The sequence below is a fragment of the Akebia trifoliata genome, chromosome 4 (assembly GCF_017979445.1).
Source record: "Akebia trifoliata isolate Shusen 1 chromosome 4, ASM1797944v1, whole genome shotgun sequence".
Taxonomy (NCBI): domain Eukaryota; kingdom Viridiplantae; phylum Streptophyta; class Magnoliopsida; order Ranunculales; family Lardizabalaceae; genus Akebia; species Akebia trifoliata.
In genome coordinates, this window is record NC_141378.1 from 18,228,913 (window position 1) to 18,252,355 (window position 23,443).

Consider the following 23,443-nt stretch of genomic DNA (forward strand, 5'->3'; position numbering starts at 1 on the left):
ATTGATTTACAAAAATTGGACGGTCTATAATTTTTCAACAAAAATTGGACGGTCTAGAAGTTTCATAATGAGCTGATTTTTGGCAAAGATGATCTCCTCACCACAGAGATCATCCTCACAAAAAATCAGCCCATTCCAAACATTTTTGCCCATATAAGACAAAACACGTTGTCTATATGTGTGTTGAAATGGTTGTCGTTTGAACCTGACCCTCTATATATATATATGGTCACGTTCCTAAGACTCATATTGAGACTCACATTGCGACACACTGTTTAGTCTTATATGAGCAAAAATGTTTGGAATGAACTGATTTTTTGTGAGGATGATCTCTGTGATGAGGGGATCATCCTGGCAAAAAATCATCCCATTCCAAAACTTCTAACCCCATCAAAATTGATTTACAAAAATTGGACGGTCTATAATTTTTCAACAAAAATTGGACGGTCTAGAAGTTTCATAATGAGCTAATTTTTGGAAAGGATGATCTCCTCACCATAGAGATCATCCTCACAAAAAATCAGCCCATTCCAAATATTTTTGCCCATATAAGACAAAACGGTGTGTCGCAATGTGAGTCCCAATATGAGTCTTAGGAACGCTGTATATATATCTATATATATATATATAGGGTCCCGTTCAGCACCCTAAGCTTTACCACACACTTTAACAAACGTGTTTTGTCTTACATGGGTTAGAAGTTTTGGAATGGGCTGATTTTTGGTGAGGATGATCTCTATGATGAGGAGATCATCCTCACCAAAAATCAGCTCATTCCAAAACTTCTAACCCCATCAAAAATGGTTTACAAAAAATGGACGGCCCACGATTTTTCAACGTGTAAACATGGGGCTAAACATTTCGGAATGGGCTGATTTTTGGGGAGGATGATCTTCTAATCATAGAGATCATCCTCACCAAAAATCAGCTCATTCCAAAACTTCTAACCCATGTAGGACAAAAAACGTTTGTTAAAGTGTGTGGTAAAACTTAGGGTGCTGAACATTTCCCTATATATATATATATAGGGAAATGTTCAGCACCCTAAGTTTTACCACACACTTTAACAAACGTTTTTTGTCCTACATGGGTTAGAAGTTTTGGAATGAGCTGATTTTTGGTGAGGATGATCTCTATGATTAGAAGATCATCCACCCCAAAAATCAGCCCATTCCGAAATGTTTAGCCCCATGTTTACACGTTGAAAAATCGTGGACCGTCCATTTTTTGTAAATCAATTTTGATGGGGTTAGAAGTTTTGGAATGAGCTGATTTTTGGTGAGGATGATCTCCTCACCATAGAGATCATCCTCTCCAAAAATCAGCTCATTCCGAAACTTCTAACCCATGTAAGACAAAACGCGTTTGTTAAAGTGTGTGGTAAAACTAAGGGTGGCGAACGGGACCCTATATATATATATGGGGGGCGTTCAAGGGCCAACTTTTTAGCAAACTTTTTGGCAAAACATTTTTCAAAACATAGGTTAGAGGTTTTGGAATGGGCTGATTTTTGGTGAGGATGATCTCCAGATCATCCTCACCAAAAATCAGCCCATTTCAAAACTTCTAACCCCATCAAAAACAGTTTATAAAAAATGAACGGTCCACGATTTTTCAACTTATAAACATGGGTTAGAAGTTTTGGAATGGGCTGATTTTTGGTGATGATGATCTCCTCACCATAGAGATCATCCTCACCAAAAATCAGCCCATTCCAAAACCTCTAACCTATGTTTTGAAAAATGTTTTGCCAAAAAGTTTCCTAAAAAGTTGGCCCTTGAACGCCACCCTATATATATATATATGGGTCCTGTTCCCCACCCTAAGCTTTACCCTACACTTTAACAAACGTGTGTTGTCCTACGTGGGTTAGAAGTTTTGGAATAGGCTGATTTTTGGTGAGGATGATCTCTATGGTGAGGAGATCATTCTCACCAAAAATCAGCTCATTCCAAAACTTCTAACCCCATCAAAAATGATTTACAAAAAATGGACGGCCCACGATTTTTCAACTTGTAAACATGGGGTTGAAAATTTCGGAATGGGCTGATTTTTGGTGAGGATGATCTTCTAATCATAAAGATCATCATCATCAAAAATCAACCCATTCCAAAACTTCTAACCCATGTAGGACAAAACACGTTTGTTAAAGTGTAGGGTAAAGCTTAGAGTGTTAAACATTTCCCTATATATATAGGGTCGCGTTATTACGACCCCCATTATGACCCCCTTTGCGACACACCTTTTTGTCTTATATGGGCAAAAATGTTTGGAATGGGCTGATTTTTTGTGAGGATGATCTCTGTGATGAGGGGATCATCCTGGCTAAAAATCATCCCATTCCAAAACTTCTAACCCGATCAAAATTGATTTACAAAAATTGGACGATCTATAATTTTTCAACAAAAATCGGACGGTCTAGAAGTTTTGGAATGGGATGATTTTTTTGCCAGGATGATCTCCTCACCATAGAGATCATCCTCACAAAAAATCAGCCCATTCCAAACATTTTTGCCCATATAAGACAAAAAGGTGTGTCGCAAAGGGGGTCGTAATGGGGGTCATAATAACGTGACCCTATATATATATATATATATATATAATATATATATATATATATATATATAGGGTCCCGTTCAGCAACAAACATTTTGGCAAAACATTTTTCAAAACATGGGTTAGAGGTTTTGGAATGGGCTGATTTTTGGTGAGGATGATCTCTACGGTGAGGAGATCATCCTCACCAAAAATCAGCCCATTCCAAAACTTCTAGCCCCAGTTTACAAGTTGAAAAATTGTGGACCGTCCATTTTTTGTAAACCATTTTTGATGGGCTTAGAAGTTTTGGAATGGGCTGATTTTTGGTGATGATGATCTACTCACTGTAGAGATCATCCTCACCAAAAATCAGCCCATTCCAAAACCTTTAACCCATGTTTTGAAAAATGTTTTGCCAAAATGTTTGTCAAAATGTTTGTTGCTGAACATTTCCCATATATATAAATGGGAAATGTTCAGCACCCTAAGTTTTACCACACACTTTAACAAACGTTTTTTGTCCTACATGAGTTAAAAGTTTTGGAATGGGCTGATTTTTGGTGAGGATGATCTCTATGATTAGAAGATCATCCTCCCCAAAAATCAGCCCATTCCGAAATGTTTAGCCCCATGTTTACACGTTGAAAAATTGTGGACCGTCCATTTTTTGTAAATCATTTTTGATGGGGTTAGAAGTTTTGGAATGAGCTGATTTTTGGTGAGGATGATCTCCTCACCATAGAAATCATCCTCACCAAAAATCAGCCCATTCCAAAACTTCTAACCCATGTAAGACAAAACACGTTTGTTAAAGTGTGTGGTAAAGCTTAGGGTGCTGAACGGGACGCTATATATATATATATATATATATATATATATAGGGTCAGGTTCAAACGACAACCATTTCAACACACATATAGACAACGTGTTTTGTCTTATATGGGCAAAAATGTTTGGAATGGGCTGATTTTTTGTGAGGATGATCTCTGTGGTGAGGAGATCATCCTGGCAAAAAATCAGCTCATTATGAAACTTCTAGACCGTCCAATTTTTGTTGAAAAATTATAGACCATCCAATTTTTGTAAAACAATTTTGATGGGGTTACAAGTTTTGGAATGGGATGATTTTTTGCCAGGATGATCCCGTCATCACAGAGATCATCCTCACAAAAAATCAGCCCATTCCAAACATTTTTGCCCATATAAGACAAAACACGTTGTCTATATGTGTGTCGCAATGTGTGTTGCAGGAACCCGACCCATATATATATATATATATATATATATATATATATAGTTGCTATTGCCACATCAATTTCTACTAACGACACACCAAGTATGTGCATTTCTTTGGTATTTACACAGGAATTGGTGTGGTAATAGCAGCTCTCATGTATATATATATTCGGCACCCTACTATTTGCCCTACGTTTTGCCACGTGTTTTGCCCTACATGGGTTAGAAGTTTTGGAATGGGCTGATGTTTGGTGAGGATGATCTCCATGGTATAGAGACCATCCTCACCAGAAATCAGTCAATTTCGAAACTTGTAGTCCCATGTTTTCAAGTTGAAGAATCATGGACCATCTATTTTTGTAAACCACTTTTGATGGGATTAGAAGTTTTGGAATGGGCTAATTTTTTTGTGAGGACAGTCTCCTCACAAAAAATCAGCCCATTTGCATCTTACGTTTTGCCCTATGTATTCTATCTTACATGAGTTAGAGGTTTTGGAATGAATTGATTTTTGGTAAGGATGATCTCTTCACCATAAAGATCATCCTCACCAAAAATCAGCTCATTCCAAAACCTTTAGTCTCATGTTTACAAGTTGAATAATCATAAACCATCCATATTTTGTAAATCACGTTTGATGAAGTTGAAAATTTTGGCATGTGATGATTTTTTGTGAGAATGATCTCCTCACCATAGAAATCATCCTCACCAAAAATCAGCTCAATCCAAAACTTTTAACCCGTGTAAGACAAAACATGTATGACTAAACGTAGAGTGTTGAACATGATCCATATATATGAGGAGCATTTGGAGGTCCTAAAGAGAGCCAACCATTTTTTTTAATACATGGATTATAAGTTTCATAATGGGATAATTTTTTGTGAGGATAATCTCTATGGTGAGGAGATCATTCTCCCCAAAAATCGGCCCATTCCAAAATTTCTAATTCCATAAAAAATGGTTTACAATAATTGGACAGTTTACGATTCTTCAACTTGTAAACTGGGGTTAGAATTTCTGGAATACGCTGATTTTTTGTGAGGATGATTTTCTCACCATAGAGATCATCCTCATTAAAAATCAGCCAATTCCAAAATTTATAGCCCATGTAGGACAAAATGTAGGATCCGTTACGAAGCCAACACGTTTGTCCTATATGACTTAAAATTTTTGGATTAAACTGATTTTTTGTGAGGATGATCTCTATGGGTGAGAAGATCATCCTCACAAAAAAATCAGCTTAATTTGAAATTTCTAACCCCATCAAAAATGATTTAAAAATTGTGAATAGTCGATTTTTTACCAAAAATTTATAACTCACTTTTGATGGACTTAATAGTTTTTTATTGGGCTGATTTTTTGTAAGGATGGTCTCCTCACAAAAAATCAGTTCAATCTAAAACTTTTAAGTCATATTGAACAAAAAATGTTGGCTTCATGTTGAATACCTAACATTGGCTGCCGAACGCCATCCTCTATATATTTATATATACATATATGAGGAATACTTGCGTCCAATAGACAACGTTTGTCTTATATGGCAAAAAAAAATTCGGAATGCTCTATGGTGAAGAGACAACAATCTTATTTTTTTAAGAAAAAGAATAAAATCTAGTTGACTCAGTAGGATATTTGGTCTTATTATTCTATAAATACAGAACTCAAATTAATAAAATTTGCGTGAGAACATTAGGAAGATAGCCATCCGTGGAATTAAGATGTGGAAGAGGTCCAATTTGCCTCAATCAGATCATGTTCTTATCTTCTTTCCATTTTATTATTTGTTTTGGGATCTAATAAAATTTGATTTGGGATCATTTAGGCAGGAAGGCCTGGTTGTTATTGCCCGATGCACCATATTTGATCTACTCACACCATGGCTCTGAATCATCGAAAAATTATTAAAAGAGGGTTGTTTTTTTTAATTTATTATTAAAAGAAAATTCTAAAAAAATATTAAAAATAATTTAGACTAATGATAAACTGATGCACTAAAACATATGTGATGATGTGGCAAATGCACATAACCATAGATCTTTTTCCTTGCATATCCCAAAGAAAAATATCTATGGTTCTGTGAACTTGTCACATCACCTGTATACAGGCCAAGTAGGTTTTAGCGCTTTTTTCCTTGTGTATCCCGAAGAAAAATATCTATGGTTCTGTGCACATGCCACATCAACTATGTACAGGCCGAGTAGATTTTAGCGTGTTAGTACGTTGATCTGTCCAGCGTTTTAGGCTCCTTTACATATTGAGTGCTGATTTTCCAGTTAAAAAGTTTTCACTCGGTCAATACTAGGCTTGAACCGTACATTTTTATAAGAATATGCAGTTGTATATCTCGAGGAAAAAGATCTATGATTCCATGTCCATGCCACATTAGCCGAGCATTGACCCAGTGAAGACTTTCTAGTTAGAAAATCATTATTCTCAGACATTATAGCACTAAAATGACTAAGACTAGCCTTACTAGCTTAGTAAGATTTTAAATCTCACTAAGGGTTGATGAGTTCAGCTTGTGGCATCCAAAAGCATGATCTGATGCCACAAGATGTAGAGGAAACTTAGAAAAAAATATTTTTTCAGTTAAATTAATTTTAAATTTGAGAGTTCAGTGGCTGTCCATTTTCAAAACCTTGGGTCAAGCACAAAATAATAAATTTTTTTTTTTCTTTTGAATTTAAACTTTTTTTTGATGAAATCTAGAGGGTTGTGGTTGATAATTCATTTGAATTCAACGACCTTAGTAAAATCTATTTTTCACCATAGCCCTTATGTGTTGATGGGCCAAACTCAAAACCTAAAACGTTGGATTGTCCAATGTTTTCAGAATATGCGGGAGAGTCAAGTGAATTTAACTGAGTTTTGTAATTTTTAAAATATTATTATTATTTTCTTATAATTAATTACAAAATTAATCCTCTTTAGTAATTTTCCCTTGAATCATAGATTTTCATCTTGTTACGTTCATGAATGATATTGAGCTGAGTCGGACAAGTCATTTTGCTAATATCTCAAATGAGACGAAGTTGTTCTGCAAAATTGTGGACCAGAAAGAACTGAAGAATATGATGAAGAATATGATGAAGAAGAAAATACCAAATCTCAGTCGGGCGGATTTGCAATAGGGGCACTTGCCCCCACAAGAATTTTTTCAGTCTATGGTTTAGTGAGTCATTGTGACAGATTTTAACTACGGATAAAAAAAATCTACCACTATTACCCTCACAAAAAAAAAAAAAAAACAAAATCCACTCTTAGTTTCCCCCCAACTATTATTATTTTTCACTCTTAATTGAACCCACAAAAATATTTCTACTCTTGGTTGCCCCCACATAAGTAATATCGTGGCTCCGCCTTGATCTCAGTTATGGCATCTCATCTCATTCACATATAATACCAAGATGATTCAGGAGAATTATTTCGGTCTAAAATGATTTTCAAATCCATGACTCGCACTAGATTAAATAAGTCCCATACTTGACCCATCTTTTTCAAAATGAGATGTAGCAATGTTGAAGAGAGAGAGAGAGAGAGCGAGAGAATTGTTTCACTTGCAAACATATTTAGGTGGTATCAAATGTGAGGTTCCAAGGTGAGGGATTGGCATTGGGATAGCTAATTCTGCCCATTTGACTTAAATGCAACCTGATATTGTCACGACATAGCACACTTGAATGCATCTGAATGTCTCCTCGTTCCCGTGTAAGTACCTACCACGAAGATTTGGGCTCGGCTAAATGATCCAGCTACGGTTTGTGGTGAATATAGCATTGTAGCCCACTTAATGCAAAGCAAGATCCAACACTTCTATTGATCCCATGTAACTCGATGACAAAGAACTTATCGTTTGAGAAGGATTTGCTCTATATTTCTGACGTGATGTCAACCGAAGATCGTATCTGTTGATCTTAAAAATAGCGAATTAATGGGTGTAAACAAAATTATTTATCATAAAAGCCACACATTTTCAGTTGAACATCTATTACACATAATGGGGTGGGGACTAGTCGAGATCCTAAATACAACAATGGCCTCAAGAGAAAATATTATCTACTAATATCACCTGAGGGATTCAGAGCCCGATGCTCCTCCAGTCTTCGGAACGTAATTACAAGACCCCGAAAGAAGGAAAGAAAATGAACTTTCCGAAACATCAAATGCTTGTCGAGGAAACTCATGAAAACCACCAAAGTTACATGTGTCGAAATTCAATGGAGAGAAATAACTAGTAGGATCATCGATGTCACCTTTCACGTCCACAACATTTTGAGCACCACTACCCCCGGAGGTACTAGAGTTGAAATTGAATCCCGTACTTCCGACCCTTGTTGTCACTTCAGAGTTTTCTCCTCCATCCGAGGCTCCTGAGAATCCTTTAGTTTCATCAACGGGAAGTGCAGGGCTGTGACCTTGGAACAGTGCGACATGCCCAAAGAGTTTGTCTTTTCTTGAGAAAGTCGTGCCACAAGAACAAAGCCATTTGTCACGGCCACAATGCTTTTCATGAGTCTTGAGATCAGCAATAACGGAGAACCTCTTACTGTTACATCTACTACAGATGTAACTCTTGTCACAATGCGTTCGCTTGTAATGGTTCTTGACACATAGAATGGTCTTAAGCGGTTGGAATTTCTTATGGTCCTTGTTGCGCTTGCAGCCTGTGTAAGGACAAGAATACCTCTTTATGAGCATTGGTTCCATGCTTGATTCCTTATTAGGCTTTGCGAGGGCAGCCGTGGTCTTGTACTCATCTCCGTGACCTCTCATGTGCATCCTTAGGTTCGCATCTCTCTTGAACCCCTTCCCACATATCAAACAAAAGTGGGTGTGTGGTGCTAGTATTTCTTCTTTTTCGAGTTGCAAGACTTCATAGGAACCCGGAGGGAGGTTCTCTCCTTCCCCAACATCTTCATCCTCCTTGGATTCATGTTCGTCAACAGTGGAGCTGGGCAGGTTTGGTTTAGTTTCGTAGTTTTGTTCAGGCACACAATCCACCATCCGTTCAATCTGATCAGAATGATTAAAATCCTTGTTTTCAGCATTGTTTTGTTGCAATGTGTTGCTCATGTTTAGCTGACTAACAAAGGGATTCGTGGGTGAGATAGCGTTCTTCACAGAGGGAAGAAGACTACCCGCGGTCGAGATCAACTGAACTATAATGGAAGTGAGGTCAGCAGACACAAGTTGTTGCTGTTGAGCTAAAAGTTCATCAGGTTGACCCAAAATTCGACCCTCTTGGCCACCAATCAAATGTACCAACTCTTGGAGTTGATGGATCTTCTGCTCAAGGAACGAAAGGTTCGATAGCATTGCTCGTGGGTCCCAATCTTCGAGCCTAGTAACATTAGCGAGCATCTCTTTCATTTGATCATCCACAGGATCAGGTATTTTGATCAGGTTATCAGGGTCGCAAGGACGAGAAGGCACGGACTTAGAAGACTGGTTGAATTTGGAGAAAGATGATTCGATCCTGGTGCTGTAATCTATAATAGCGGGATCCTCCCACTTCGTGTGGGATTGCTGCGAATTGAAGTGATTGAATGGTTGATGATCAGGGGTGAAATTTTTTGATGGGTCGTTCACCAAAGAAGACTTCGTCCATGTTTCTGAACAAAATTTCCCTTTAGCATCCATCTTCAATTCCCTTTCTATGGTACCTAGATCCAGTGCTGAGGACAAAAGCTGGAATGAAAAGAACAAAAAAAAAAGAGTATTTATCAGAATTTCCAAGAGAATGAAAATGAAAAATAAAAGATTAAATTTTCCCAAATGATGTTTTTGGCTAAAACATATCCTCCCTCCAAAAACATACACCATCAGCACAACAAGAATACAACTTCCACTTAATCATGAATGAACTCTAATTTTAAAAGAACTCAAAATCCTAAAATATCTTCTCAGAGTAGTAGGATCGGAGGGTCTCGGGTTGGTTTCATCACATACACCAAGAACACACACCACCACAACAATAAGAACACAACTTTTCACTTATAAATCACAAATGAAATCTAATATTAGAACAACTCAAAATCCTAAAATATCTTCTTGGAGTAGTAAGGTCAGAGGATCTCGGGTTCATTTCATCCCTTTGTTGTTGCTTGTAGCTCTTGGTTGGTCATTTCGACCTCCCTCTCCTTAACGAAAATTTTATTTATCCAAAATCTCATAAGGATAAAAAATTATTTTTCTAAAAATAAAAATTTTCCCCTTCAATATTAATTTTCACCACCACCCCACAACCATACACAATCCAATCTTTCAAAACCCCAAATCATCATTGAAAAACTATTTTTCTAAAGAGAGAATTTCCAAAACACTATTTTAAACTCCCCCTCCCCCAACACCACACACACACACACACACTCACTCACTATCACACACCAATATTTCAATTAAAATCCCTAACTTTATTTTCAGACAACTAATCACAAAATCCCTAAAATCTCAATTGGAAAAGTATCCCTAAAAATCAACCTTTCAGTAAGAAGCAGTCCCCAAATCCCTTTTTTTTTTTTTTTTTCTTTCAAGTGAAAACGTTCCCAAAGTTCAATTTTCCCCTAAAATATCATATAAAACCATCCCCAAATCCCAGCTTCCCTTGTAAAACAACCAACACAAATAAAATAAAACCCTAATTTTCCACCCTAAAAAGTTCTTCCCATAAAAAATTAAGGTCACAATCAAATCCCTCAACCCAAAATCATTCCCCAAAATTACTCTATTTCTTCAATTAAAACCATTCCCAAATCCCTTAACACCCCCCACCCCCAAAAACTTATCCACACACAAAAAAAAACCTAAAAATCACATATTTTTTCATTAAAATTAGCCCAAATCCAATGTTTCTACCAAAAACATCACTTGAAAAATCCAATTTTCCAGTCAAAAACCCTTTTTTCTTCAATTTTAAGATCAACCCAGAATTCCAACTCTCTTTGCAAGATTACAACCAGAACCCATTTCAAAGAAAAAACCCAAACATCCCATAATTGACCCAAATTCAAGAACACAACAGCGAAAAAATCAAAATAAGCTCAAATTTTACCTACAAAGGGTTATTGAGATTCCCATCATCATCATCAAACCCTTTAAATCTTAAAGAGTTCCAACAAAACAATTATAGATTTCACAAAAGAAGAGATGAAGGAGACCTACCAGATTCAAAGGAGAAGCTCTAAGTCAATCGATCTCAGCATCTAACACAAAACAGTAGAAATACAAGTCTCTTAAATACTTATAGATTGGACCTCAGGTCTATCATCCTTAGTGGACCCTACCAATTATTGTAAACGTGTCCTTCAATCATTCGAAGATGGTGGGGTCAGCTTTTCATCTGATATAATCAGAATTTTGAAGAGGAGCTGTGAACTTGATTAAACGGAGGATGTGGGCCCTATTATCTGTGCTGGGCTGCCAACAAACTACGGCACCGTCTTCCATTGACTAGAGTTTAATTGGTCAAGGAAGTGCGTAATGCGCACCTCGTGCTGTCAAGCATACACGTCAGCATCGAAGAAAATGGGAAAATGTTTCAATGTTTAGCGAAAACATCAACTCTCATTCCCTCTTGATGCATCTATCCGAAATTCAGACGTCTGGAGCCCATGGGCCGTATATGAATTGGTCATGGCCCAAAAATTATTAAATTATCTATAATTTTTTGGACTGTTAATGGATCGGATCAGATCTGAAATTTGATAACGTATCGGATAAGTTATATATTTATTAACTATAACTCAATCCAATACGTCCAGATTGATAAAATTTGAGAACGTAAATTATATATATGAAATTTATTTAGATTTTGTTTATCAAATTGGATTTAATTTCAGAAACCGATCCAGGATCATATTTGGCTTCAGAATCGATAAATTATCGTTTTCAGAATTAAAATATTTTTATAAAAATTACTGTTTTATAAAATGAATTTTCTTTTAACTATTTTACTACAATTAAAGTGGAAAAAATATTTACTATTTTATAAAATAGCAAATATTTTCCATTTACATGAAATGTTTTAATTCCAAAAACAATAATTTATCGTTTTTGGAATTAAAATGAACGGTCTACTCTTTTGATTTTTCAATTTTCAGCGCATATTTTGATAAATCAGTTTAAATTTTATATTATATGAATGGATTTGTTCGAGCCCCTTGGGCCCATGGATTCAATAGCTTTATTTCTATTGGTGCAAGAAAATTAAGCTTTGTTTGGGTTTTCTTTGTAGGCTTCTACTTCTAAAAATTGTAAAAGCATACACGTTGAAAGTAGAAGCAACTAGGGCTGGCAACGGATCAGTTCGGTTCCGGATCAATGCCATTTAAATACCAATCCAAATTTTTTTAAAGATGTACCTAGTCCGAACGGATTAATGAATATGTGAACCAAATCCGATCAGTTTCATTTCATCTTTAATTCAAAACCGATCCAAACACATACCTTATTTTCAAATTATCAATGTACAAAAATTTTAAAAATATAAATTTTAAAAAAATCTACTTTCCTACTACAAATATAGAGTGAAATCAAAAAGACTAAAACATTTTATCTATATGTATTTATATAAAATTAAGAATAAATTTTTTTATTGAAATATGTTCAGATCGAATTTGTTTTTCGGATTGGGTTGGGGTAGATCCGAATCCGAAATTATTTCGGATCAAAGATTTCAATATGAATCCCATCCAAAAATCTGATTTTTCATGTTTTTCGAACCGGTTCAGACATCAAGTATGTTTCGGATCATTGTCAGCCCTAGAAACAAGGTTGTACAAATCATCATTTAGTGGTTGTGTCGAGTTTTTTTTTTTTTTCCATAATTTTCGTAATTATATTAAAAGATTTAGTCCTTTTAGCCATTAATTTATATCTTATAATGTTTTGTAGGTATCCTAGCCTTTAAATAAAAATAATAAAAGAATTTTTATTAAATATTTTCATAACTTTACGTTCCATCAAATTCCCGTAAACATTGAAAGTGATAAGTCGATATGAGAAATTTCTCAAAATATATTAAATTTAAATAAATTTCATATATTAAAACAAAATATATAATATTGTGGCCCCTTCACTGGTTAGGATATGATTGATCCAGAACCGATCTTATAGGTTATCAAATCGAATTCTTATAAAATCCAAATATGAAATTAATGTATCGGAATGAATTGAATTTGGATTTTGAATATGATTCGATCCATTGATGACCCGGTCCAAGATGAAAACAATCATGAATGAGAAGGGAAATAAATATGAGAAACATGTTTGAAGAAAGATGTGAAGGGAAGAATCTCATTTTGAGTACTCCACGAAAACGACCTTAAAACGAATAAATAAAAGTTTGGTGAGTTATAATTTTGAGAGAGAGGAGAGAGAGACGGGGGTAGGGAGGAACTAGGGAGGGATTGAGAGCCAAGTCTCAAAGAAATAGTTTTCTAATCGGGTATAAAAATGTCCACTCATAATTTAATAAAGAGTCCGACTAGCCTTACTACGATAGCGAGGAAAAAAAGGCCTTACTAAGCCTCATCCACCATAATTAATAAAGATTTTGAGATGCGTAAAATAAGTCATCAATATTCATAGCAAATCTCAAGGTCTTTTTTATGCATCTGAAGATCTTTTTAATGGTGGATGAGACTAAATAACGCCTTTTTCCTCATTATCCTAGTAAGGAAACGGTTCCTCCTTAATAAATAAGCTCTAAATGATAACTCATTAAAATTTGGCTGAATTCAAGTTCCAACCTTATAAAATATATCTTCCTTTTATATTGGAAGATATAAATATAATACTTTTTATGGCTAATGAATGTATTATATTCCGGAGACCAATGAGATTAAAAATGAACTAATGTCGTTTAATAGTGAGTAATACTAATAATAATAATTGTGTGGGTCGATGTAAATTTGAACAATGGTCCATGTGTCGTATTCACCCAAGAATGATAATTTTTCATATAAAATTAATCATATAAATGTATAAAAATGGATAGAAGGCAAAGAAACAGAGAAGAATAAGTAATTTTTTTACTAGATTAGTCAATTCTATCGACGAGTAAAATGTAGGTTGTGTGTTTGATACCCAATATGAGTAATATTTCCTCAGCGCCACCCACGACGGTGTTCCCTCACTTACTTGGGGTGTGTGTGTGATGTGCGGGTGTTGTACATGCCCAGGGGAGGGTCCCATATGCCTTGATTTTGGCCCTGGCTCGTCTGATCCCCCTAGTCGGACTTCAGTCCAGACATTCCGTTTAAAAAAAAAAAAAATCATCCAAAATTTCAAAACATTAGGGTGTCAAAATGGAATTAGGTCAAACTACAGGGGGTAAAAGAGTAATTTATCCTTTTTAAACACAAATTAAGCATGCATTTCAGGGTACAATGTTTCCTTGCCATATTAAGTGAGCACGGAGTCCTCACTAAAGTTCATTTGAAATGGTTTGTAATTCAACATTTGGAGTTATTGAAAGTTTTATGGACTTTGTATTCAAACTTTATGGTATTGATGTGTGTCAAATCAAGGATATTTGATCATCCTCACAATTCTATAGATCATTTCTCTATTTGTTAATTTCATCTTATACAAAGGTCTAGTATTTTGAATTTAGAGAACTATTGAGAGCATACAAGTTATAGCTTAGTGGGACATTTTTTTTAGTCTTTCATGCAAATTTTTGAAGGAATGAACTTGCTTCATAGTCTTTGATGTATATCTTATGAATTTGATACAAGACAAAGGGGTTTCAAGCTGCAATATTGTCGAAAACATTTGGACAATTTTAGATTTCAATTTTGGATGAAATTTGAAAAAGAAATGGACTAGAAAAATGGTAAAATGTTGGGTTTTTTATTTTATTTTTAATGATTTTATGGGTTGAAAATTGGTCAAAAAAAAAAGATGAAGAAGATGGAATGAAATGGAAGGAAATCGATAGAAAATGTTCAGATAAGAGAACGATGGATCAATATTTTGAAAATCACTCGACCAGGTATACTTGAGCCACGATATAACTGGCAAGGGAATTACTCAACCTTTTTTTGGTGAATCACTCAATTCCAAATATAGTTTTGGATGGGTCTCATATGCTCTTTTTTGGTGAATATCATTTCTACTCAAATAATCACACTCACCCTTACTAGTATGTGTGATGCCACATAGGTATTGAGAGATGGATTTTTGACCCTCTTGAGACTAAATTTCTTGATTGATGACTTGATCGAAATTGATTATCGTACTTTTTCTCATGGATGTCTTGATGGCTTGCTCTTTGATCTAAGAAGGTCGAGGATCTTGGACTACATCGAAAAAACTCCAACCTTGAACCTAGGATGCGAAATAATTGAAAAGAATGAATAAAAAAGAAATAAACTAGAAAAATCAATTATAACACGATTTATGTAGAAACCCCTAAATCAAGGCATACCCATGGAGCTGCACCAATTCCACTATACTCAAAAGCCAAAAATGACTTCTCCCGAAAAAATGGCTATATGTGGATTGATTAACAGTACCAACTTATTGACCATTTCCATTAAGCTCCATAAACCATAACACCGTCAAAATCATCCCCACAACGCGTTTTTCATCAAATCATTCGTTCCCAAGTCAAAATAAATGATTCATGACCCATCCATCTATCTCGAGCCATGTCGCCAAATTCCACGATAAAGATTGAAGATTTGGTGGACGTCCAACATCTCGACCCTTGATCATGATAGTTTTATGGGGTGGACCAAACCCACATCAACATATTTTTAGGATGAGTAGTAGCACACACATGAGGAAAAAGCATATGGGACCTATCAAAAATGGCAGCTCACACAAGGGGGATGACCCATACCCACATTAGAAGAATTATCAAGGAGTACCTCAGAGATTGAAGTCTTGAGGCTTGGGGACATTGAGAGTTTATGCCTAATTCTCCATAGGGCTGTCAACCAATACTAATTGGTCATATCCGAATTCAAAAAAATTATTGAATGCACATCGAGATTTTCTTTTGACACCACCATCGCACTAGATAATGAGGGTTTTTCGGAAGAAAAATTTCAATCCATCTCAAATTGTTGAAGATCTCTTCAACCCACTCTTTTATTCACATTTCCTCTAAACTAAGATATTGGTGGATGGTGACCTACAAATATTTTAATTTGTTAAACTAGGGGATTTCTTAAACCATAAATCTAAAATCATAAGCCCAATAAAACAATTCTCAAGAGAGAGAGAGAGTTTCATTAATGGTGGATAAGGAAGAAGAGAAATATATCCGTTCGAGAGAGAAATAGAACAATGCTAAGCTGAAGAATCATCAGAGAAATCATCGCCTTATCTCGGAGGCGATAAAGGGATTAAGGCAAATTGCAAGTTCCAAGCCCTAATCGATGAAGGGGATGACTGATGAGTTGCTTGTGAGATAATTAGGAGACTTTATATATCATAGTATTATTAAACAATAAACATTGAATTAGATCAAATGTTATAAGATCAGATTTACCACTATCTGAAATATATTTGGATATTAAAAATTATCAGAATCCGATATACAAAATTTTTGGATGATATCCAATTTTTAGAATACAGATTAGAATTTGGACTCAGATTTCACTATCCATTGACAACCTATCTCCACCAAAGATTAGATCAAAAGTCGGGAGGAGCATTTTTTTTTTTGTTGGAAAGTAGTTTTCACTTAAATGTTTCACTATTTTCTTATAAATATGGACATGAGCTAAGCGGTTTGGGCTGTTTATCTTTGATCTCTTTGAGAGATTTATCTCTTGTAAACTCTAGAGGCAAGGCTGAGCTCCAATTTTGAAGTACCATGTCTTTATCAATTGTGTTGGTGTGTTTAGGCAAACAGGAGTGAACCTCAAGGGAGGTTAGCATAGTGGCAAGCCAACCCATGATAAGCTCTTCGGGAAAGGTAGGTCAAGTGTTTGAAATCCCATGAAGTAATGAATTCCTTGGGATCCCCCTTCAGGTTTTGATTGACCCTCAACTCAATTAGTTGCATGTAGGGGTGGATTTATAGTGGGGCACTTATCCCAACAAGAATTTTCAAAGTCTATGGATTAGGGAATTATTGAGACATATTTTAGCACAAATAAAAAAATCTGTCACTATTGCCCCTACAAAAAAAGATTCCACTCTTAATTGCCGCTCACAACTATTTTTTTTTTCACTCTTAGTTGTCCCTACAAAAAAAATTTTACTTTTGGCTGTCCCCACATGGGCAGAATCTAGCTCCGACCTTGGTTGCATGCAGGACTTTCCAAGGTGACGGTACATGTGATCGTGAGATTAGTCTCACCCGAAGGGTGGGGATACCCATGATAAACAAAATGTGTATATATATATATATATATGGGAAATGCTAACATCCAAGACCTCATGAAGGCCTTAGCATTGTCCAACACTTTTTTATTCTAATAATGCCCCTCCTTATTTTATCTTTTAGTAAAAAAAACAAAAGTATTTCAGTTTTTTACACAATAAATACATTTATTATGCTATTAATAAATGTATTTATTATTATGTTGGCATTGATTGTCAAAGCATTTATTACAACAACAAAAAAAAAAATATATATATATATATATATATATATATACTTCAAAATACTTAAATGCTTATAGTATTTATTATGTAAAAGACTAATACATGTTATTCTTTTTCACTAAAAGACAAAATGGAGAGAGGTATTATTAGAATGAGTGATGATAATTTGACATGCTTTTAGCGCACACACGCTGACGTGAAAGCACATTACTTTTTTTTTTTTTTTTTTTAAAAAGAGAAAAATAGAGTTTCTTTCTCTTGCTCATAGTGAAAAAAAAAAACTTTTAGATCTGATCACCTTGTGACATTCAAAATCATGATATGGTGAAATGGGGTTGTAGGGGATAAAATTATATGAAATTTAAAAATAAAAAAATAGTTATTTTTCACCGTTGAATTTTATTTTTAAATTTGGGTGCTCGGTAACCATCCATTTTAAACACATTAGATCAAGTTCAAAAAAAAAAATTTGAATATGAATATTTTCATGAAATCTAGATGGCTGTGTTGTTGGATTGTTAATGTGATCATCAATGTGGGCCCAACAATCATTTTTAAGATTTGAAATCTAAAAAAATAAATATGTGGGCAGAGAATAGACAAGAGAGAGAAACTTTTTTTTTTAATAAGTTATGTGCTTTCACGTCAGCGTATGTCAAGTGCATGCGCGAAAAGTCCTTCAAATTGCCAGCACTCCATTAGAAAATAAATGTGATGAACAATGTTAACGTCCCCATGACGTATTGGACGTTAGCATTCCCCTGTATATATATATAGATCATTTGTTCAAAATCTCAAAGGTGCTAAACTAGAATCACATTTTAAGGATTGTAGCGATTTTGAAGAATTTAGTTACAAGATAATTAGGAATGGGGATCTACCCATGTTTTTTGCCTAACTCTTCAATTAAATTGGTAATAATGCATACCAATACATGTTTGCATCAAATCAACATTGGAGGAATTTTAAGACTTTTTGTGAAAACAAGTAGAAGACTCGGAGTAAGAATTAATGCTCAATTGAATTGCAAGAACGAGGTTGAACAAAGTTAGAAGAACCCAAAGATGAAAGGTTTTGAGAAGAAAAATCAAGGGATTTTGATTAAAGATTGAACACAAGGGATTTTAAGTCATTTTCCATTACTCTTCGAATAGACTAAGTCAAAGGGTGTTTTCATCCGTTTGACTAAGTCACAGGGCATCATCACAAAGTGATGACATTCTCTTTGACCTTAGTCTCCTCTTTATATTAATGAAAAATGCCTTCATCTTCAACATCTACCAAAAAACACCCTTAATTCCTCGAGAAACCCTTTCCTTAATTATGATAGTGAGGAAAAAGACATTACTAAGCCTCATCCACTGTCAAAAAAGACATTGAGATGCGTTAAACAATACCTTGAGATTGTTATGAATCTCGAGGATTTATTTTGTGTATCTCAGTGTCTTTTATGGTGGATTAGGCTTAGTAACACCTTTTTTTTCTCACTAAAATTATTCGACCTCATTTTCAATCCATCGTTCTCAACCTGGCCATATCCTCTTTAAGAAAACCCTCAATTTTTTTCGCCAAAATTCCATCACCTTCTACTTCTCTAAAATTATATCATGCTCTCGAGCCTTGAAGGTCAAAGAACATAAAATCTTAACGTTGAAGATGCGGTTAAAAATTTGTACCCAAGAGGTTGAAGATGACTCATTTAAATAAATAAATAAGTAATAAAAAAAAAAATTGAGCTAAAGGTTGAAGATGAGGGCATTAGGTCATTTTACATTAATATATTAAGGTAGACTAAAGTCAAGAGAAAGTCCATTAATTTAAAAACTTTAGGGGAGTATCTCAAATATTCACCAAAAACATTTCTCCAAAAAACCGGTAAAGTAGTTGAGACTTCAAACCTCCGCCCACTTTCGATGCACTCGAGAAAGAAAAACTTCACATATATAAAAAAACCCCATTTCTTCTTCTTCTTCTTCTCCAAAACTCTCTCTGCAACTCCATTTCCCTTCTCCGCACTGACACTCCACAGAAACCCAAAGACATCAAAATGTCAGGTTTCCTTCATATCAGCACCTCCTTCATACCCTCATCTTCAAATCTCCTCAAAAACCCTAATTTCCCTTCTTTCCCTCTAATTCTCCAAAACAACAAGAACCCTAAAAAAACCTTAATTGAGGCTAAGATCCGGGAGATCTTCATGCCTGCATTGAGTTCCACAATGACCGAAGGAAAGATTGTTTCTTGGATGAATTCTGAAGGTGATAAGCCCTCGAAAGGTGAGAGTGTTGTTGTTGTTGAATCCGATAAGGCCTACTTGGATGTTGAAATCTTCTATGATGGTTATTTGGCTGCAATTATGGTCGAAGAAGTGGAATTGGCACTGTCGGATCATCAATTGCTCTTCTTGCGGAAACCGAGGATGAGATCGATGAGGCCTGATCAAAGGCCAATTCTTCTTCTTCTACTACTTCATCACCATCGATGGATTTAGATTCAGAAAAGAGTTCTGAAAAAACCCTAGAAACCCCATCTCCTACTCTGCCACATAAAGATTTGACGAGTGTTGTTTCAGTTGTTTTGTGGCGTTTCCTTATGCGAAGAAGCTCGCAAAGGAAATGAAAGTGAATTTGGGTTCGGTTGTTGGGAGCGGTCCGATGAGTAGAATTGTTGCCAAAGATGTCAATGCTGCTGCTTCTGTTGCTCCTTCCACTGCTATCGCTGCTTCTGCTCCTTGGAGTGTTGTTTCAAGCTCTCGCAGTATTGAATTGAGGAGTGTTGTTCCGTTTATGACAATGCAGGGTGCTGTAAGTAGGAACATGGTTGAGAGTCTTAAGGTTCTGACGTTCAGAGTTGGGTATACAATTACTACAGATGCCCTTGATGATTTGTACAGAAAGGTATAAACTTTCAGATCAGATAAAGTGGCCTCTCAAATTACATAATTGATTTTGAAATCTAATGAAAACCCATTGAGTGTCAATTTTGAAAGCGAAAATTTTGATGCATTTTAAACTTATTATTATATATGTTTGTTTACTACTTCAATGCCTATTGGAGAAATTTCATTGTGGCCATGGTTTAAAATATCAGAATGTATCAGTCGATACTGTTCAAACAATAGTCCCACATTACCTATTGAAGTCCATTCTGTACAGTATGTAAAGAGAAGGCAATCCTCACCTCTTGACCCATGGACGTTAATAGATATGTATCGGTATCAGCCAAGACCTAGACGAAATATTGACTCTGAAACATTGAATGTATCAGTTTGTATCGAATTCACCGGCTGATACCCTATCAGTTTTTTCATTAACCAAAACATTCAATCGATACGATACTTTAAACCTTGATTTTGGGCTTGTGGCTATAGTTGGTCTTAATGAAGAGAATTATAGTATTCAGTTGCTTTCTACGAGGATTGGGTCAAGGTTTATGAGATGAATTCGTTGATCTCTTGAATGGGTAATCTTCTTTATATCTTTATATACATTTTTTAAAATTTTAGATCGAAGGGAGTGACCATGACTGCATTGCTTGCAAAGTCGACCGCACTTGCTTTGGTTAAACATCCAGCTGTGAATTCTAGTTGTAGAGATGGTAAGAGCTTTACGTACAACAGTAGCATTAACATTGCTGTTGCTGTAACGATGAATGGCGAGTTGATTACTCCGGTTCTTCAGGATGCCGATAAGGTTGTTGTTGCTCTATTTTGGCTGGTTTTCCGTATTTGTAACAATGTTCTACTCATAATTGGACTAAAGGAAGTATTAATATTGTTATTGTAGGTTGACATCTACACATTATCCCGGAAATGGAAAGAGTTGGTTGACAAGGCTCAGGCGAAGCAGCTGCAACCTAATGAATACAGCACAGGTTTCCTGTTTCAGTACTCTTTTTTTCATTTTTCAAACAAAGATCTTTCTTTCTGTAGTCATTATTTTTTAATGGGCATTTCAAACTTTCAGTCATTTTATCGACATAAATATTAATCAGTTTCATTATTTTCATCTTTTCAAAGATTTTGATTTTCATGGCTAGTGTTTTTTAAATAGTGGCCATGCACAAGCTTGTTAATGTAAAATTTTCCATCTCTGATTGCAATCAAGGTGTGAGGTAAGACGTTTGATTGATCAATGCCTCGAGGCGTAAAGCGAAAGCCTCACATGCATTATATTTTAAATAAATAATGCAAGATATAAAATAACTAATATTAAACAATTGAAAAATTAGGATAGCAACCACACATTCCCAATTATCAAATACATAAATGAATTCTAGGTATTGATCCATTACAATAAATAATAATATAAAATATATTATTTTATGTATAATAGTTGAAAGTTTCTATACTAAATAACTATATTATGCTTACTGTAAAAATATAATTAAATATATTTTTAAATTACTAACAAACTTTATTTATAAATCAACTCAAATCAACAATTTTCTTTGCATGCAACAAAGAAATGGTAGCATAGATGAAATTTATAAGATCTTGCTTAACTAATAAAACAAGAAGTAAGAAGAAATGTGTGTATATATATATAAAGATGAAAAGTATTTATTTAAGAAAGATAGACAAAATAGAAAAATAAATGAGGCGTAAGCCTCGACAAAAGGCATATGCCTCACTTTAAGGCGTATGCCTTCCGCAAGCCTTTTGGTTTGAGACAGAAGCCTTAGTTGCTTTTGAGTTTCAACGTTACACCTCAGGGCGTTTTTAATGAACCTTATTGCAAGGCGTGCCTCGAGGGGTAAGGATCATACGCCTCTAAAAACACTGCTATGCACTATATGACTTCGGCACCAAATCACTATTGGTAACAATTGTACTTGACATTTGCTCACAATGCCCACTTGTTGGTTTTGAAGGTACGTTCACTCTTTCAAACCTTGGGATGTTTGGTGTGGATCGATTTGATGCAATCCTGCCTCCTGGAACTGTAAGTAATCTCAAACTCCGTGGTCAAATTGCTTCCCCTGCAAGTAATCATAGAGTAAAAGATTGGGATTGAATATCATGAGTTTTTGGAAATCTCATATTCTGATTTAGGTGGGACTGATGCAAGGAGCGATAATGGCTGTTGGAGCATCACAGCCTACTTTAGCCGCTGCCAAGGATGGTCGAATCGGTGTAAAAAGCCAAATGCAGGTGAGGATGGTCTCATGATCCCAACATTGTTAACATTGACACGGGAGGATCTATTTCCTTAATTCTTAGAGAAGTTATTTTAGAAAACGCCTTACTTGGGAAACAGAAATGCAAATTTTTGCAGGTAAATGTTACAGCTGATTATCATGTCATATATGGGGCTGATCTGGCTTCCTTCTTGCAAACTCTAGCAAAGATTATTGAGGACCCCAAAGATCTCACCCTGTAGTCCCTCCTCATCTATCAAATCACATAATCTTGGGTTTCCTATTTTATGAGATTAGAAATTGTTCAACTATTTTGATCTTTGATAGTTTACACTGATTGAGTAGACTTATGTCCGGAGTTAATCGCTATATGTTCAATGAGTTGTACTTAAAAAAGAGTAAACGAATTGTTGAAGTTTAATGTTCTTTTCTTCTATGTCAATTGGATATTTCAAAATGGTTGTTGAATCCATGTCAGATACTTCAATTTTAATTGTAATGAGGACATATATCTTTGATGTATTGGGTTTGTTCAATTTGTTTATATGAAACCTAAAACCTGCAGCACTAGATTCAAACTTTTTTTTTATTATTATATTTAATTTTTGGAGCATTGTTAAATCAGGACCTAGATACCTGGTTTAGGTTTCTTCGTCCCGAGACTGAGTTGATACCAAAGACCTGAAAGTCTGAAAAAATAGTTCAAATATGGGATTAAAATGGAGGCAGCTAAAAAGAAATTTTGATTTTGAGAGATTCATATATCTCAAGGCTGAATTTAATAAAGAATATATTTAAAATGGATTTTGTCATCCTTTCGGTAAAATCTGAAAGTGCACAAAGGATTTTGGACAAACCATTTGCAGGATACAATGAGACTCGGATCTCTATTTTTAGATTATTAATCCGATTGCAACTCCAATCACCCTTTAGAATCATAGATGTGGCCAATTTATTTTAAGGA

At 35.1% G+C, this 23,443-nt stretch overlaps 1 protein-coding gene and 1 pseudogene across 4 annotated transcripts; one reads left to right on the forward strand and one right to left on the reverse strand.

The window, feature by feature from the left end:
* Positions 1–7,682: 7,682 nt before the first annotated feature.
* Positions 7,683–11,095, reverse strand: STOP1 (C2H2 and C2HC zinc fingers superfamily protein). Of its 3 annotated transcripts, none has more exons than XM_086440148.1 (2): positions 10,936–11,095; positions 7,683–9,462 (listed from the first exon to the last, which is right to left on the reverse strand). In XM_086440148.1, exon 2 carries the CDS (start codon positions 9,412–9,414, stop codon positions 7,840–7,842), a length of 1,575 nt encoding a protein of 524 aa, XP_086296274.1. In that variant the 5' UTR covers positions 9,415–9,462; positions 10,936–11,095; the 3' UTR covers positions 7,683–7,839. The 3 variants fall into 3 exon arrangements, with proteins under 3 accessions (XP_086296274.1, XP_086296275.1, XP_086296276.1); XM_086440149.1 differs by having other exon boundaries at positions 10,826–10,975; XM_086440150.1 differs by having other exon boundaries at positions 10,932–10,953.
* An 8,100-nt stretch (positions 11,096–19,195) lies between these two features.
* On the forward strand, positions 19,196–23,001 carry LOC147404281 (dihydrolipoyllysine-residue acetyltransferase component 5 of pyruvate dehydrogenase complex, chloroplastic-like; annotated as a pseudogene). The gene is made up of 6 exons (XR_015177725.1): positions 19,196–20,238; positions 20,842–21,032; positions 21,126–21,213; positions 22,213–22,283; positions 22,394–22,492; positions 22,617–23,001. The product of XR_015177725.1 is annotated as a dihydrolipoyllysine-residue acetyltransferase component 5 of pyruvate dehydrogenase complex, chloroplastic-like (transcript).
* Positions 23,002–23,443: the final 442 nt, after the last annotated feature.